The sequence below is a fragment of the Ictidomys tridecemlineatus genome, chromosome 8, assembly GCF_052094955.1.
Source record: "Ictidomys tridecemlineatus isolate mIctTri1 chromosome 8, mIctTri1.hap1, whole genome shotgun sequence".
Taxonomy (NCBI): Eukaryota; Metazoa; Chordata; class Mammalia; order Rodentia; family Sciuridae; genus Ictidomys; species Ictidomys tridecemlineatus.
The window spans coordinates 102,372,694-102,390,551 of NC_135484.1; the positions used below are offsets into that span (position 1 = coordinate 102,372,694).

The 17,858-nt window shown below is 33.9% G+C and overlaps 1 protein-coding gene across 3 annotated transcripts in view; it reads left to right on the forward strand.

The window, feature by feature from the left end:
* LOC101965393 (cysteine-rich secretory protein 3) overlaps positions 1 to 16,281 on the forward strand; it is an 87,111-nt gene extending 70,830 nt beyond the window's left edge. For all 3 annotated transcript variants that reach the window (XM_005318584.3, XM_078019912.1, XM_078019911.1), the window contains 7 exons: positions 2,824 to 2,897; positions 4,944 to 5,060; positions 5,811 to 5,898; positions 7,454 to 7,599; positions 8,002 to 8,096; positions 10,260 to 10,348; positions 12,763 to 16,281. In XM_005318584.3, the coding sequence (XP_005318641.3) occupies positions 2,824 to 2,897; positions 4,944 to 5,060; positions 5,811 to 5,898; positions 7,454 to 7,599; positions 8,002 to 8,096; positions 10,260 to 10,348; positions 12,763 to 12,890 (737 nt within the window). In that variant the 3' untranslated portion in view covers positions 12,891 to 16,281. The remainder of the gene's footprint in view (positions 1 to 2,823; positions 2,898 to 4,943; positions 5,061 to 5,810; positions 5,899 to 7,453; positions 7,600 to 8,001; positions 8,097 to 10,259; positions 10,349 to 12,762) is intronic.
* Positions 16,282 to 17,858: the final 1,577 nt, after the last annotated feature.

Sequence of the window (17,858 nt, forward strand, 5' to 3'; positions counted from 1 at the left end):
CATGGTGGTATTCCTAATATCAATCAATGTAAAGAAGCAGAAAATGTGATAGTATAGTTGAATCACTTATTTTCCAGAAAGACATTTTTCCTGCATAGATTTGTAATTAGTAATACAGCATCGACACTTGAAATTGAAAACCTTTGAAATCCCTGGATTTGGCTTTTCTCACCTTATCAGGAGAAATCACTAATCTCTTTGGAAGCAGAAAAAGTTTGACAGAAAGGTATATAAAAGCAGAATGTAGCAGTTGTTTACTGTTTTAAAGAGAGAAAATATAAAACAATCTAGAGTCTATTATGAGCAAATAGTGAAGGAAATGTAAAATTGGACTGCACACATTCAGAAAGTGTAAGACAGAAGAGAAGCTTTTTGTCCTAATTCCTTCCGAAGTCTTCTTGCATGACTCTACCAAATAGATCTGCAAACAGTTCATATTCTATTTACACTACTGTATGCAGCAGCCCTAAGGAAAGGGGATAGGTGGAGCTAAATGTGATGATGATGATGATAAAGAAGAAGAAGAAGAAGAAGAAGAAGACGACAATGCAGCAATTTTATGTTTGCCCCATTAGAAATGTTGATTCCCAAACCCACAAATTGTCTAGATTCTTACCCATCTCTCACCAGACATGGGTCAGCATCAGAGAAAATAAACCATTACTCTTCATTTTTGCACAAATAATAAAATATATCCAGTTCACACTGTGAGGTACAACTAAACATGAACATCAGGCTCTCTTAATGGTATGCTAGAAAATGGAGGGCAGGAATGTGTCTTATTTATTTGATTATGTACAGCAATGCCCTATATTCTAACGTGCACAAAACATGGTCAATATCTGTTAATAAAATTTAATTGTCTTTGATTTTTAAAAAGGAGAAAGAAGAAAAGATGCATTTTTTTGCTCTCAAAATCTATAGGAGGCTCACTTGAGGCTGCTGTCACAGATGTATGCATGTAAAAAGGAACTAGGCTAATAGAGAGTCCTCTGGAGATATTGAAACTCTGCAGTACCCCTGAGCAGGTACAGAATAAAAAATTCTGAGCCACAACCATTGAAGATGGCATTTTGACCTTTACAATCTCACAATAGTTATAGAAAAAAGCCAGATGAACTTGAAAACATTAGATAAATAAAATGGTGCACATCAATATGAAAACATGATTTAATCAAAAGTGTACTGTACAGACTTTAAAGGATGTTATCCAGGGAGAAGATCAGTACTTTTTGAGTTCACTTATGAGTTTTTTGCAGGGAGAAGGACTTAGAAATGCTCTTGAAGGATGTAGTTACTGTCAGTTAAAGATTAAGTTGATCAAAGGTATGAGGGGCACATGATCAAAGGTATGAGGGGCACATGATCAAAGGACAATGAAGATATAAGTAAGCAAAGTGTCCTCACTAGAGTTATGAGAAAAAAAAAGATTGTTTAAAGAGTTATGTCACAGATTGGAATCAATTATCAAGGAAGGGTGGAGAAGGAAGCCAGATTAGACAGAAGTAGAAGTGGAGATTTGGCATGGTGTGGCTTCAGTATTTCAGAGGCTACAAAAGCTTTTAGAGTTGTCTCCAGTTGAATGAAGAGGTCAAAACATTTTACCCCAACACACACATAGTGTTCACAGGGAGGGTCAGAAGCCTGTCTTTATCACATGCAGTCCCTGGAGGCCTGGCAACAGAAGGGTTCCTTGGTGGCTGAGGGAGCAAGTATACCACACGGTAAGAAAATACTAGTGAAAATGCTAATACCTGTAGCATGTGATGATTTCTATTTTTTTCAAAATGCTTTCATATTAATGCATGTACTCAAACTTCACAAAGTCCCTATGAAGTGACCCTATGTCATCAATATTCTAACTTTCAATTCCACAAAGCTAATTACAGATATGGTAAGCATCATCAACACCCACAAATTCCCCAGATTGTTAACACTGAACTCTTTCCTTTATTACAGTACCAGGTACAAATACTTATGTTCGATCAGTATGGCCTCAGGTATCTCTGACACATTAAGAAGTCTTCTTGTGATATTAATCTTTTGTGTCAGCTTCATACAAAATAATTTTTCTCCATGTTCTTCCTTTTCTGCCTTCATGATTATCAACTTGTTCTCCTAACTCTTCTGATTTTCTTAAAGCTTCAGAATAAATACAGTTAACATTTTCATACTGCTATTACTGAAATTTTAATGGTGCATAAGTCCTTAAATTTCCTCAACCTTCTGTAGAGAATAGATAAAAGAGTGACACTGAGAAAAAAGGACATGTGTCCTTCGTATTTATAGATGTGCTTCAGGAGCTTCAATTTAGCACTTCCAATTGTTCTATATGACCCCATTCTGGAGAGCTTCTGCAGCTGAATTCTCTTTCATCCTACTGTTAGGAAATGGCACATGCTAATTTCTAAATTGGAAAAAAAATATCAACTTACAAAAAGGATGGCAAGTAACCATCAAGGGCTAATAGCAGTAGTACACCTCTAACAGGAATACTTAGGAACTATTACTATTTCTGAAAGGTCAATTTAAAGAAGTCACTCCTGGAGTCCAAAGTCAGTAACTTCACAGATCAGTGTGGTATTAGCATAAATATGTGTGCTTGAGGGGCTTCACTTCAGTACTTCCCTTGTTCTTTCCAATCCTACTGGAAGATGAGCTTCAGCATCACAATCACACTATCATTCTACTGCTGCATGTAGCATATCCCATGTTCCCCTATTGATCAATCTAGGATAAGCAGCTCATTACTCCCTGCACCTGTGTTACCGTGTACTGAGCATCTTTATGCAGGTTTTTGTTCCTTGTGTTCTGTCCTTCCAGTGATGGCATCGTATCCAGTGCTGCTGTTCCTGGCTACTGTGCTGCATTCATTCTTTCCTGCATATGGAAATGAGGTATGGCTAAGGTGGCTCATCTTTTCAGAACAATTCAGGCAACCAGGAGGAAACACCAGGTCCTGGATCCATCTCCAAAAGTGAACAGGACTACCAGGTCTAAGACATGGCAAAGTGTTCACTGGTAGCTCAGGGTAGTTAACACACCTTAGAACTGTGGTAACCAGAGGGGGACCCCAAGCTACATGAGTGTATAGTGCACTGGATATACATTTCCTCTGAATCAATATTGATACACAATAATAATAGTAATTGTGTTAACACAGTCAAACTATCAACCTGGAGACTTTTTTCTCATTATTGAGGGTTTCATACAAGTAATTTCCTGTCTTTGCAATTTATTTTCTATAAAGATTATATTGTATGACTTTTCCAATGACCTGTTACCTCTCTGGTCTGTTTCCTGTTCAACACGTGTAAAGTTTTAAAAGGGGAATGACAGAGAGATCCAGAAACATCTTTTGTATAGTCTTGTTAGATTGAACATGTAGAATTCATCCTGCCTTCTTCAATATGTCACAAAATTCCTCCTATCATTTTTGCTATGTGCTGTTATAATGATTTACTTATGCCATATTGCTTATGGAATCTAAACACTTTAAATTAGATTCTAATTTTCAATTTTATACTGTGCACTTTTAATATTTCTAGTCAGGTACTAAACGGTTTATTCATAATTAAATAGAAAACCAAATATGTATCTTAATCAGTAGAATTTTTATCTATAAAGCAAGATGGTATAAGAAGTAAAAAGTCATTACTTCTTTCTCAGAAACCCACATTTTTGTGTTTTAAAATGAAACTACATTAATAAGGTTTTTGAGGTCAACAGTAAATATCTAGGGGTTTTACTTTCTGCTTTGATAAAACACAGAAATTGGCCACTCTGCATTCAGTTGTCAAACTGATGAATTTTGTTGTGGAGTCCTTAAACTATTGCTGTAAGACATTGGGCATTCTTTCCACTTTAGTCAGTAGCTGTGCTGAGATCTATTTGAACAAAGCATCACAATGGCAATGGTCCCTGTTCTTAGGAACATTAAAGCAGGAGGGAGTAATGAACATACTATTACATAACAGCAATAAAACGTGGTTACATCTGTGAGAACAGAATTTGGAGAGTCTTGAGGGTACTCAGTATGGAGGGATGGAGGATAACTGATCCCAAGGAATAATATGAAATCTAAAGCATTCCTGCCACTTTAGACTTATATTTGAAATTCCTGCTCATTCCTATAAGATAGCATGTTGTTGTGTAAATTTGGATCAGCAAATCACTTTTATCTCTTGTGCCAACAATTCACACAACCTCATTCTACTTTCCAGACCCACACATATACAAATAAATAAATAAATAAACTCAAATATCAGCATGGGAATTAATATCTTCTCAGTTACATTTCTGGTAATAAAAAGATAGTCATCTCCAATCCCTTTATTGAATGACTTCATTCCCTTCAAATTGCCTTGGACATTTTTTTTAAATATGGTAAAATCATCTTTTGAGGGAACCTACAAAATTTGCTACATAATACATAAGTTCTTTTACTACATATGGAGCACTACATATGCACTTGGTCTATGCCTAAATATTTCTCATCTAGACACCTGACACCCTGTCAGGTGAATGTTACTCCTAAAGTCTACAATAAATCATGTTTGTCAACACTTAACATTTCCTTGCTGCAGCCTAATAGAGTGTTAATGTCTTCATGGTTTCTACCGTGTACTTAATGATACCACTCATATAGCCAGAGAAAAGGAAACTTTTTCTTAAAACCAAAACTGGTATTTGTGGCCTCAGTGAATTTTTTAATTTGTCATGCCATAAATTACATCCCCATTCTCTAAACTTTAATGGTCTGCTTTTCCATTTAAAAGTCATAGCTTTGGCTTAGTTTCATTGGCAATGCTTAACAACTAATGTTGGTTTGAAATAAACACTTTTTTAAGTGATTCTTAATCTCTTAAAAAATTAAAGATTTATTAATTATTACATGGAATTTTCAAGTATGCTAGAATAATTCTAATTGTGTTTCCCTTTAGAATCAAGATTTGAATGCTCTGTCAACCACTCAAAAGGAAGTTCAAAGTGAGATTGTAAATAAGCACAATGAACTAAGAAAATCAGTATCTCCCACTGCCAGCAACATGCTAAAGATGGTAAGAGTTAGTAATTTAAGGAAGGCAGCTGGAGGCACTCTGAGCTGTGTAAGAGCAGACATTTGGTAGGTGGCATCACGTAACATTGTGGCTTAGGAAGAGCTGCCTCTCATTTGTAGTTTCATTTGAGTTGTGTTATGTTCATGGCAGAATTTCTTCATTTCCTTTTATAATGATTAAATAACTTGTCAGCTTTTTGGAGCAATTTAAGTTATGGTAAGATAATTGAAACCAAATCCGTAGGTATCCAATGAAAGGCCACTATTCTGCTCACTCTCCTCTAACTCTTAATAATACAGGAGAATCAAGAAGACTTCTTTTAGGATCAGATCAATGAAACAGTCTACTTTTCTGGCCCCAGCATCAAAGGTCCTATGTCTCCCTAAATTAATCAATAAGAACAAAACAAAAATAAGAGAAGGAATTAGGATGAAGCATGCCAGCTCATTTCTATTGTAAAAAATATTTTCAATATTTAACATGATTAACATGACTTAGGTGTGCCTGTTGTGCCATTATGTATAAACCAATACCTGTCTTAGAATGTTCAATTACTTAGGGTAGACACAATATGTATATTTCTTTGGAGCAAAAAAACAGTAAATTTTTTTTTTTTTTGCTAAAACCACTGGCAGATTCCTCTATGGAAATTGTATAATGTGAAAGACCAACATATGTATTTGACTGCAAAGATTAGTCACCTTTGAATTTGGAGCTATTAAGTGCACATCTTTCCTTTCCTTCTTTTAGAAATGGAGCAATGAAGCTGCAGCCAATGCCCAAAAGTGGGCCAACCAGTGCATTTACAGTCACAGTGCCCCAGATGCCCGAAAAACCAGTATGTACATTAATAAATATGTGTTGGACAAATGGACAATTAAAATAACAAGGGGCCATTTTATGATGTTTTGTTAGAAAACTTTAAAAATAACACTGCTGCCTTTGTATCTATAGTAGAGAAAACACTGAGATCACTGCCTTGTGATCAAGTGTATTGTTTGTATTTCATAAATACTCGCACAGTATCATCTTTGAACTTATAAACCAGCTCAGGAGTCAAGCAGGTCATGGATCACCTTTATTCATTTGAATAAGAAAACCAACTGCTTGGAGTAAAATGATTAATAATTAGTGTCATACCCTAAGTTATAATTTCTAAATTCTAACCCAGTATTTCTTTAATAAAAAATGTAGCCTCTTTGTGTCTTAATAATGATTTTTAAGTTTATAGCATATATTAAACTTGATCAAATTATTTCTATTTTACTTAAAAAATATTTAATATATCAGTTACACTTATTTCCTTTATAAATGTGATGACAGAAAATCTGGATATTCTGGAAGCCCACCAAGCATATTTTCTAAGACTAATAACCTATAAGACATGACTTTTACATCAAGGATCATGAAACAATGACATAAAATATCACATAAATGAACTATGAGATACCATTTTTTGAATTATCAAAAAGACCTAGATAATCAAGCTCAACTGGAAAACAGATATCTCACAAGTTTTAAGATAGGATCTCATTGCTATTTGTATTACTGATAATACAATTTAAAAATCATGAAGAAGCATGACTATATTTGGTACAAGATTGAAAGAAATGCACTAAAAGATGCCAATCTTCTGTAAAAATCTTCTTTCTGTCTCTTTTAAAGAAGCTATCAAAGAGTAGCTTACATTCTCTTTAAGAAGTATGCAGACATTACATTTCAAAATCCAAATTTAAACATTTGCAGAGCTTAAAAATACTGAGATACTTTTAAAAATTGAGATTTTGGGGGCTGCAAGACACTTTTTCTTAATTCTAGGAGGAGAGTTTAGCCTATGATATTCTGATTGGCTGATTAAAGGTAATATACCCAAGTGACTTTAAAAATACCGTCCGTTGCTTCATACTTCAGGTACTGAAAGATTGCCTGTAAGATTTCTTTCAAAGTGTACACAAAATAATGATCCTTAACAGTTATTCACATATTTATATATGAAAATCTCTAGTGAGTGTGGGCTAGAGCAGGAAAGAAATTGCAGGAGTTGGTGTCTGCATTCAGGATGATTACCACAGTAATCTGAACCCGCATGAGGCAAACACCTTGAGGAAGTGACTATATAAATGAGTGAGTCCAGGGAGAGCAGATAGTAAAGGAAGACTTCTCCATCTGCCTCAAGCTTTGCATGTGTGGCCAGCATACATGTGTTGGGCACATCTGACTAACATACAGCCACAGGTGCTAAGGACCTGAGGCACCCTCCTTATGTGTTATCCAGGTGTCAGTGACTCTGGGCACCATGTTTGAAGCATATGGACTCTGTGTCTGTATGAGAGCTTCTATGTGTGCATTGCATACTTTATTACTTCCCTCCCGAAAGATTTGTTCTTTTATAGATATAAGCTGTGGTGAGAATCTCTTCATGTCAGACTACCTTCCTTCATGGTCAGAAGCAATCCAAGCCTGGTATGATGAGCACCATGATTTTATCTATAATGTAGGGGGAAAGACACCTTCTGCAGTAGTTGGACATTATACTCAGGTAAGAAAAGAACTGGAATACCTGCTGCTCTACATACCCTAGAAGTAAAGACTCTCCAAATTTGACCGATTTGAATATTGAACTTGAGGGAAGGCCTTAAATAGAGATAGAATTGTCTGGATCTTTGTTGAGTATCTGGGCTGTCATTTTTCAATAGCTCACAGGCTTTTGGCAAAAATTAAAAATTCTCTGCATTTTTATAATATTACTCTAAATGGATAAAAGAGAATAAATGGACATAAAAATGTAATAATTTTAAAATGCTTTAATTTGATTCTATAAATTAAATATATCCATAAGGCATACGTAAACAAAGTAGCCTTCTTTTCTGGTGTGTAATTCTTCCTATTTTATATTTTCTTCTTCTCTAATGTACTCCTATTTTCACTTATTGATATGTAGGTGGTTTGGTATTCATCTTTCAATGTTGGATGTGGAATTGCCCTCTGTACTAATCAAAATTTAAAATACTTCCTGGTTTGCCAGTATTGTCCCGCGTAAGTGTACATTTTAGAATGTTTTGCTATTAATGTCAAATAATACCAAATGCACATTAATGTTTTGATTATAAAATAATAATGAACTAAAAAGTTACTCAAGAAAAGGGGAAGGAAATGAATTTTAGAGGACTTTCTAAAGTTAAGACATACATAACCAACTTCTCAGAAAGAACAAATTCCCAATTCCTAGATTTCTGAAGCTTGGTCCCAATGCTTACGATTTGGTTTCCCTCTCTGGTGCCATTCCCCAGACTTAGTGTTACATTGTGAGTACATGTGTAGTTGTAAGTGATGTACAGTTTTCTGGATTTGTACTATCATATCTTTCTAAGTTCACACACTAGAAAGTGAAAGCTTGATGTCAGATCAGGGGTAAAGGTGAGAACAAACGAGGCACGATGTATCTCACTGATTTGGTTATTCCAGGCCTTTCTTCTCAATGTTGTTACTCCTGCTTATCTAAAACCCTTGTCTTATTTCATTAAGAAATGGTCAATTCTTGAGCTTCAAAGTCCTTTAAGGGAGTCTTAATATTTTTCAAATTGTGAGGAAGATAAAACCACTGTAGGAACAATTGATTATGATCTTAATTTATAGACAGAAACCAACCCTTTCTTAAAGAAATATGTTTGAATGTTCCAAAAATTTTAAACGCAATCCTGTGAGTATAATGAACATATATCCACAATCTGTCAGTTAAACTTTCTTTTTTAAAAAAAAAAAGTATTTATTTTTTAGTTGTAGTTGGACACAATATCTTTAATTATTTATTTATTTTTATGTGATGCTGAGGATTGAACCCAGGGCCTCACTCGTGCTAGGCAAGTGCTCTACCACGGAGCCACAATCCTAGTCCCTTAATTTATTTTTAATACATAGATTTTTTTTTTTTTTACACAGGAGGTAGAATGTGTTTTCAACCAAGCTCCCAACATGATTCCTTTTGAAGTTCTAGATAACTCAGGTGACGTGGTATTCCAGTTTGAAAAGACACTATTCAGTAAGGTCCTATTGGTGTTAGGTTGAGAGTACTGAAAGACCCTAGGAGAAAGCATCAAATGCCTTGGCCAAGAGGAGATATTGAGAGCATGACACCTGAAATAAGAGTTATTGAAAAATAAATGGAGGCAAGGGGGAGAATATCCTGAACACTTAGGTCATTTTACAAGTGCTTACATCCATGTAGCTATACTCTGTGTGCAGAGGTTGAGAGAGCTTCATTGTCTTGGCCCTTGTCCCTCTTGATAAGCTGGAGAAATTCTCTTGTATTTTCACATGTTAATGACCAAGAGGATAAAATTCCTAATAAGCTACAGGATAGTTACTGTAAGACTGAGATTGTCACCCTTAATCTTTTTTTTTTAAATAGATATATTTTTAGTGTGGATTAACCTTTATTATTTATTTATTTGTTTATATGTGGTACTGAGAATCAAACACAGTCCTTCACATATACTAGGCAAGCACTCTACCACTGAGCCACAACCACAGCCCATCACTTTTAGTCTTTTTCTAACATTCCCATTTTTGATAAACATAAAAATTTCACATCACACACATGCTACTTATAGACATTCCCAAATCTTCTTAAACCCTATTTCCTTTCTCAAACATACACCAAAAATTATTTGAAAATCAACAACCCCACCTGGAATCCAAAAACTACATTGAAGCTTTGCTTACCCTGTTTCATATTGTAGAAATTATGACATTGTTTCATTTTTAATTGCAAAATACATTTAAGTGGTATTTTTCATACTGTACCCCTTTGAACTACATAATCTTCTTTTTCTCTAGGTAATATGTTTTACCCCTAGCCAGCACCTTGTTGTACTTCATCTTAACAATTCAACCATGTCTGTTGGGAAATGAAGAGAGTATTCCACATTGAAATGCACTCTCAACACTTTAGACTAGTTATTCTATTTCAGTGTCTCAGGTTCTGAATTTACAGTCAAGGAGATTAGTGAAATGGTGAGTTATTCCCTTACTTTGCATTGTTATCTGAACACACTTAGGTAATGACAGTTTGCATTGGTTATTTAACATAAGTAAAAAATTTAATAAATATCTATGTATATTGGGGATGAACATTAATCTCAGAGTATAAACTAAACAGAATATCTTTTTAAATGACATTTTTTTCATTTAAAATTGCAGTGGCAATTATCTTAGTAGAATAAATACCCCTTATGACAAAGGAGCACCTTGTGGCAGTTGTCCTGGTCATTGTGAAGATGGACTATGCAGTAAGTTCAAAGTGATTACCTTGTTAGTGTAGTAAAAGAGCATGGCATTTTATTTTTAAAGAATTTAAAACTCTGAATGTAATCAATTTAAGTGATACCTTCATGCAAACCAATAACATAAGAGTATTTTTAAGTACAAATTTTTCACATTTCTGTATCTAAGCATTATTTGAAATGAAAACCCTATTATCATATATAATCTAAAGAATTATCCACAATTTATGTATATTTATGACTATACTTAGCTTGCTATATATTGGCATCTATGAAAATGTTTCCATGGGAATAATTCATCCTTGCATCAAGATTAGTGTCATTAGCTAGAAGCAGAGGCCTGCAATCCCAGAGATTCAGGAGGCTGAGGCAGGAGGATCACAAGTTCAGTGCCCTAAGCAACTTCATGGGCCCTATCTCAAAATAAAAATAAAGACTGGGGAATGTAGCTCAATTGTAATCCTGGGTTCAGTCTTCAGAACCAAAAAATAAAAAGAAAAGGGAAAAGACTAATGTCAATGTCATTGTATCAAAGCTGGCATTTTTAAAAGGGAAAACAGATACATATTGAAGGGTTTTAAATGATAAAATATGGCTCAGTCCAGAGAGGCAAAACAAAAATATTTTTTATATGCCAATAAATTTATCACAATTCCCTAATTCATCCATAATGTTCTTAGAATTGTTACATTTAATTTAAAATAACTTACACCTCCTTTCGTTAGTAATGTGTATACATTTTTAAAAGTTAAAATCAAATCCATATATGATATTATTTCAAATGTTTTAGAAAAGAGAGAGTAAAATAAATATCATATATGACCTAATATTCAGTATTATTAATGGAATTACAAAGAGTAAGGATTTGGGTTTGTGAAATTATTTGTGTTAGTAAAATTATTATGAACAATACAAGTGACCAATTCACTAAGATTTTTAACCTTTCAAAATACATTCATCTGAGTAAATTATATCAATTCTTTCTGAATCAATTTTGAAACTATTCTTCAGCATTTTGATGATGTCAAACCTCTAACTAAAGGAAATAAAATCCAAGTGTCCATACCTCGCTAAGGAAATTTGAGCCTATCCATCAGTAATGAGTATCTACCTGAAAGATTTTACACAGAAGTGTTATGATCAGGAGTGTGTTTTATAAAGAGTTCCTGGAGGTAGTATGAAGAAATAATAGAATAAAAGCTAGCTATGAGACAGTGGATAAATATGGACTCACAAACAAATATAAATCTTTACTGTATTAGTGCCAAAGGAATGAAAAGTAGTAAGCAGCTGAGAGAGAGAGAGAGAGAGAGAGAGAGAGAGAGAGAGAAGAATAGTTAGTAATTGTTGGTTGTGCTTATTAAATGCTGATAAAAAAAAATAAAGAGAGTGCTGGCTATGGTGGTGCATGCCTGTAGTCTCAGTTGCTTGGGAGACTTAAGCAGAAGGGTCACTTGAATGAATGAATTTGAGACCAGCCTAGATGACATTGGTGAAACCCTTTCTCAAAAATCTAAAACAAAAAGTAAAAAGAAACAAGATCTTGTTATTTCCTAGTTCCTGTTTTGAATTATTCAGTTGTTAGAACTGCCATTTCTCTGAAACTGGGTCAATGGAAGGTTATGGGCTCCTTGATATCAACAAAATGTAAAGATTATAGATAGGATGATGAATATAATTTGAGATTTGTTCAATTTTTGTCCACTGAGGGGTGTTAGAAAATGGAAATGTTCCATACTCTATATCTTTATCTTTCTACAAAATTACTCCTGTGAGAAAGACTAGTGACATTAGAGTCTAGGTTAACTGTGTCCATAAAATTTCTACAATAATGAAAATATACAGCATTTTCACTATGCTCTAAGGTAGCCCCCTTTTAGATTTCAGTGACTATTGAGCACTTGGTATAAAACTGGTGTTGCCATGGTTCTGAAATATAACTTTTAATTAAATGTAAGATTGAACAAGCCTATGTCTAGTGCTATCATTTTGGATAACGCAGTTCTAGACAGATTCACTTATGTGAATTTTATTCTAATTTTTTAATTTGGAATATATTTTATTTTTTCCACATTTTCTTTTGGTGCACTATAGTTGTACGTGTGGTGGATTTGTTGTGCATATTCACACATGCTTAAAATACAACAATATAATTTGACCAATACCACTCACTAGCATTTCCTACTGTACATTTTTTTAAATAGAAAGCCAAATTTATCTTAGAAACATTTTTAAATCCTCAAATTAAACAAAAAAAGAGAGCAAAGTTTGTTCTTCTCAAGATTGAGACAATCATCAAAGTGTAATGAGATCAACTTGGTAACTCACTTCCCTTCTCCAAATTCATATTGAATTTACTGTGTGTGTTGTTCCTCTATGGAGGAAAACAATAATAAGGTTTTATTTTTTTTTAATTTCAGCCAATGGTTGTGATCATGAAGATGGCTATGGTAACTGTAAATATCTGAAAAATGCACTAACCTGTGAAAATCCAATTACCAAGAAAGGTTGCAACGCCACCTGCAATTGTGAAAACAAAATCTATTAAATAATAAGTGCCCATGAGGAGTGGTAGGTAAAGAAAGTCCAAATCATCTGTTGATATTTGATGTAAACTACCAGGAAAATTATGGGCAGGTTAGCTGCAAATTTTATTCCAAGCAATGAAGAATCCTTTTCATCTAGATCTCCTTCTTATTTTACAGAAATCTTTTTTATACAGATGATTAAAAAGAAAATCCATGATAACAACTTTCAATTTTGATATATGAATTTTTTAAATTTAAATTTAGTCAAGTTGAGGATTCTAAAAATTATACTTTCCTATGACTAAAGTTGCTAAAAATCTGGATTAAAATTGAGAATTATGTTCCCAGAACACAATATACTCAAAAAACAGAATGTGATTGTCATTGTCACATGAGTCCTAGGCTATAGTCATTCTTTCTTGTTCCACCTGAGTAACTCTAAAGAAGTGTCCATCTATACTGTCTTTAATTCCTTCTCATTTACTCTTCTTCACACTCATCTGGATCTCAGTCTCATAATTAAATTAAAACTGATATTCTCAGTTAACTGGCATTCATTTTGCCAAAATCAATGAAGACTTTTGATTCTTCTTTTGCAAAAATTTTACAGTAGAATATGTCACACTTGCCTTTCTAAACCTCTCTTCCCTTAGACAAATCTTCCTTAAAAAAGAATTCAAAATCATTTAAGCATGCAATCTCCCCTCAAGAAGTTAGAACTCAGTCCCATCCCTTTTTGAATCTTCTCTGAATTCATTGACTTACTTTCTAAGAATAGACAATGGAAAGGGAATAATATTCACTTTACAATGGATAAATCTGACAAATGTCATCCTACTCAAGTAATTCGAATTCAAAGCTCTTTTATTGATATTTTAAATGAAGTACTCTTCCTTGAAACACTTTCAAAATACAACTTTTAGAACATAAAATTTTTATTCAGGATAACTACTTCAACAATTTGGACTATTAACAGGAAACAAAATGAAAGTTAATCTTAACAGCATGTTAATCCTTTCTAAGATTGCTTTGAATTTATAATTATTTGTTTCTAATAATGTAATATTACAATACTTATAATGTCTTATTAATAGCATTGTAATAACATTAAATTTCTTATCCCTCACCACATGAATTTGTTGTATTTAGCCCATCCCTCACTTAACAACCAGTAACAGAGATCTGTGGGTATTAAGTATGGAAATATCCCAAAGAAATTGCTTATTCATAATTTGGATAACAATCCTTAATTTGGGGTATATTAACATGAGTTCTTTATATTTTCCAAAGTAATAGATTATGAAAACAAAATATGAAGACAGTTAATTTTATCTGAAACTTGTATAATGGCTCTATATTAGAAGGAAAGAGGAGCTGATGGAGAGAAAAATATAAAAACATGCAAAAATGTATACTTTAAAATAAATGCATTGCCTATTCTATATATAATGTTACTGGGTGGATTATTCAGCTGTTTACCAACTAATGCTTCACTGTGTAAAAATTATATAGCAATGCACTATCCCTAGTTTACATTTTCTGGCCATTTTTTAGGATGCAACTTAGTATTTTGCTGCTGTTATCAATAGGGAGATCCAGCAATTCATAATTAAAAACACTATGATTAACTCATAAAAATCAATGACTATAATGATTTCTATGTAACTACATTATTGGTCATTTCATTACACCAAGTTCTTCCTAGTGTTATAAAATGTATATATATATTTTTTGGGGAAAACCAGGGATTGAACTCAGTGGCATTCAGCCACTGAGCCATGTCCCCAACCCTATTTTTGTGTTTTATTTAGAAACAGGGTCTCACTGAGTTGGTTAGTGTCTCACTATTGCTGAGACTGGCTTTGAACTCACTATCCTCCTGTCTTAGCCTCCCAGATGCTGGGAGTACAGGTGTCCTCCACTGTGCCTCACTAGTAAAATGTATATTTGACATTCATTATCACATTAGCAGTTTTTCTTACTGCTGCCATTTTCCATAGACATCACCAATATTCAGTGTTAATATTTTTTCAATTTTAGCCATTCTTATCTAATGCAATTTCATCTCAATTTAGTTTTAGTTTTCATTCTCTAGATATTATTGAGACTGAGCACTTTTTCATGTACTGTCTTATATCTTCTTTGTATAATGTCTATACAAATGTTTTGCTCCCTTAAGATATTAAGCCTAAAAATTGTGATGTGTATTAGGATTCTCTAGAGGTACAAAACCAAGGCAATGTATATATAATTATGAAAGGTTAGTTATTAGATTGGCTAACATAATCAGAAGCTGTATATTCCTAGCATGTCTGCAAGCTGAAGAGCTAAGGAACTAGTAGCTGCTCAGTGTAGGAAGCTGGAAGTCTCTGGATGACCTAACAGAAGTCTGAGGCTAATGGCTTGGAAAACCCCTGGAGAGATACTGGTGTGAGACTGCCGCAGTCTGTCTGGGCACAATTCAGGAGCCACTTGTCAAAAGAAACTAACTTTATTTTTAGAACTACAAACGCCAAACAAAACAGCTCCTCAGGAAAAAAACCCTCAGAGCCCAACTGCCACCACCGGTTTCCACAAGCCTCTCACCCACACAAACCTCACCACCTCCCACAATCCTCCTGCTCTTGAGGCTGATTGGCTGGGTTGCGTAGGTGGGGCCAAAGAAGTCCCCCAATGAGCAGCTCCGTGGACTGAAAGGGCAGGGAAACAGCCCAATGAGCAGCTCCATGGAGGAGCCAATCAGCTAGATGTTGCTGGGACCGCTGTGAGCCAATCATCAGCTGGCAGTCTGAAGGGCAGGGAAACAGCCCAATGAACATCACTGCAGAGGAGCCAATCAGCTAGATGTTGCTGGGGCCGCTGTGAGCCAATCATCAGTTGGCAGCTGGAAGTTTGCTGGCAGCTGGAAGTTTGCTGGGGCCCCTTTGGCTATGACTCTCAACATGAGACTAAGTTCAAACACTTACAAGACTGGCATATGACATCTATAAAAAATGTCAGAAACAAGAAAAAATGTACAAACCCAAGATAAATCAAGGTTTCACACACTGGTAAGTTTTCTTCTTCTTCCACTTTTTGTCCCTTCAGGCCCACAGCCAATTGTCTTTTGCCACCCACATTTAGGTCAGGTCTTTTCCTGTCAGTTTACTGCTCCATATGCCAATCATCTCTAGAAACATGCTCACAGACACACCTAAAAGGTTGCATTATCAATATTATGAGTCTGTCAATTCAGTCAGTAGCTAAAATTAACTGTTACACAACATTTATCATTTTAGTGCTAAACTCATACTTTTACCAAATAGCACACTGTCATCATATTCATGATTTATTAATACTTTCTCCCTATGTATAACTTGTTTATGTGTTTTTTGATGGTATCTTTTGATTAAAATATTTTATTTTAATGAAGTTAATTTTTCCATTTTTATTTTATGAATATTACTTAATGTGGCCTGTACAATAAAATTTGCTTACTTTCAAAACAAATATATTCTACAATTTCTTCTGCATGATTTGTGAATTTCTATAGATTTATGATCCATCTTATATTATTTATTATTTATTTATTTACTTATTTATTTAATTATTTTGTGGAACTAGGGGTTAAACCCAGGGTCTTAAGCATGGGAGGCAAGCATTATACCAACTGAGCTATAACTCCAGCCCTTATGATCCATCTTAAGACAACGTTTTTAATATAAGATTCAATTTTTTCTCATGTGGATATCCAGCTATCCCAGCCTCATTTGTCAAAAATAATTTTCTTTCCTTATTGGGTCATTTCAGCACCATCTTAGGAAATCAGATGAGTGTCTAAGTGGTTCTCTATTTCTGACTTCATTATATTTCATTGATCTATGTGCTGCTCCTTGTATCTTCTCTTAATTACTGTAGCTTGAAGTTCTCAAAATCAATAGTACAAGATACCCAAATTTTCTTCTTTTGAAAGACTACTATGGATATTTTAGGCCCTTTATATCTCTATATAATTTCTAGAATTAGCTTGTTAGATTTTTTGTACAAATTCATATACTTAAGTTTAATCAAAAAGATAATACATCATAATCAAATAGATTTTATTCCAGGCATGCAAGGTTATTTTGACATATGCAAATCAATAATGTAATTCACTACTTAAACAGAATTATTTCACAAATTATATGATCATATCAATAGATGCAGAAAAGGACTATGAGAAATTTAACACTCATTCATACTTAAAACACTGAAAAAACTAGGGATCAAAGAGACTTACCTCAATATTTTAAAGGCCATTTTTTACAAAAAAAGCCAATATACTAAATGGAGATAATCCAAAAGCATTTCCTTTAAAATCAGAAAAAAAGACAAGGTTATCAACTCTTCCCACTCTAATTCAATACGGTCCAAGAAACGTTAATAGAGCAATCAGGAAAGTAAAGGAAATAAAAGGGATACAAATAGAAAAAGAAGAAATCAAACTATCTCTGTTTGCCAATGACCTGATTCTATATCTAAAAAATCTGCCCCACCCCCAACAACAACAAAAGTCCACTGGAAGTCTCCTAGAGCTTATAAATGAGTTCAGCAAAGTAGTAGGTATAAGATCAATTTTCATAATGAATTGCTTTTCTATACTCCAATAGTGATTCACCAAGGAAGAAATCAGGAAAACCATCCCTTTCACAATAATCTCAAAAACAAAAGCAAACAAACCCCAAACAGATAAATGAACAAACAAACAAAAAATCTGGGAATTAATCTAACCAAGGAGGTAAAAGGGTTGATGAAAATTATAGAACACTGAAGAAAGAAATTGAAGAAGACCTTAGAAAATGAAAAAACAAGCCATGTTCTTGGATATGCAGAATCAATATTACCAAAGTGGCCATACTACCAAAAGCAATATATAGAATTAATGCAATCCCAATCAAAGTACAAATGACATTATTCACAGAATTAGAAAAAAATTAAATTCATTTGCAAGGATAAGAGACTGATATTAA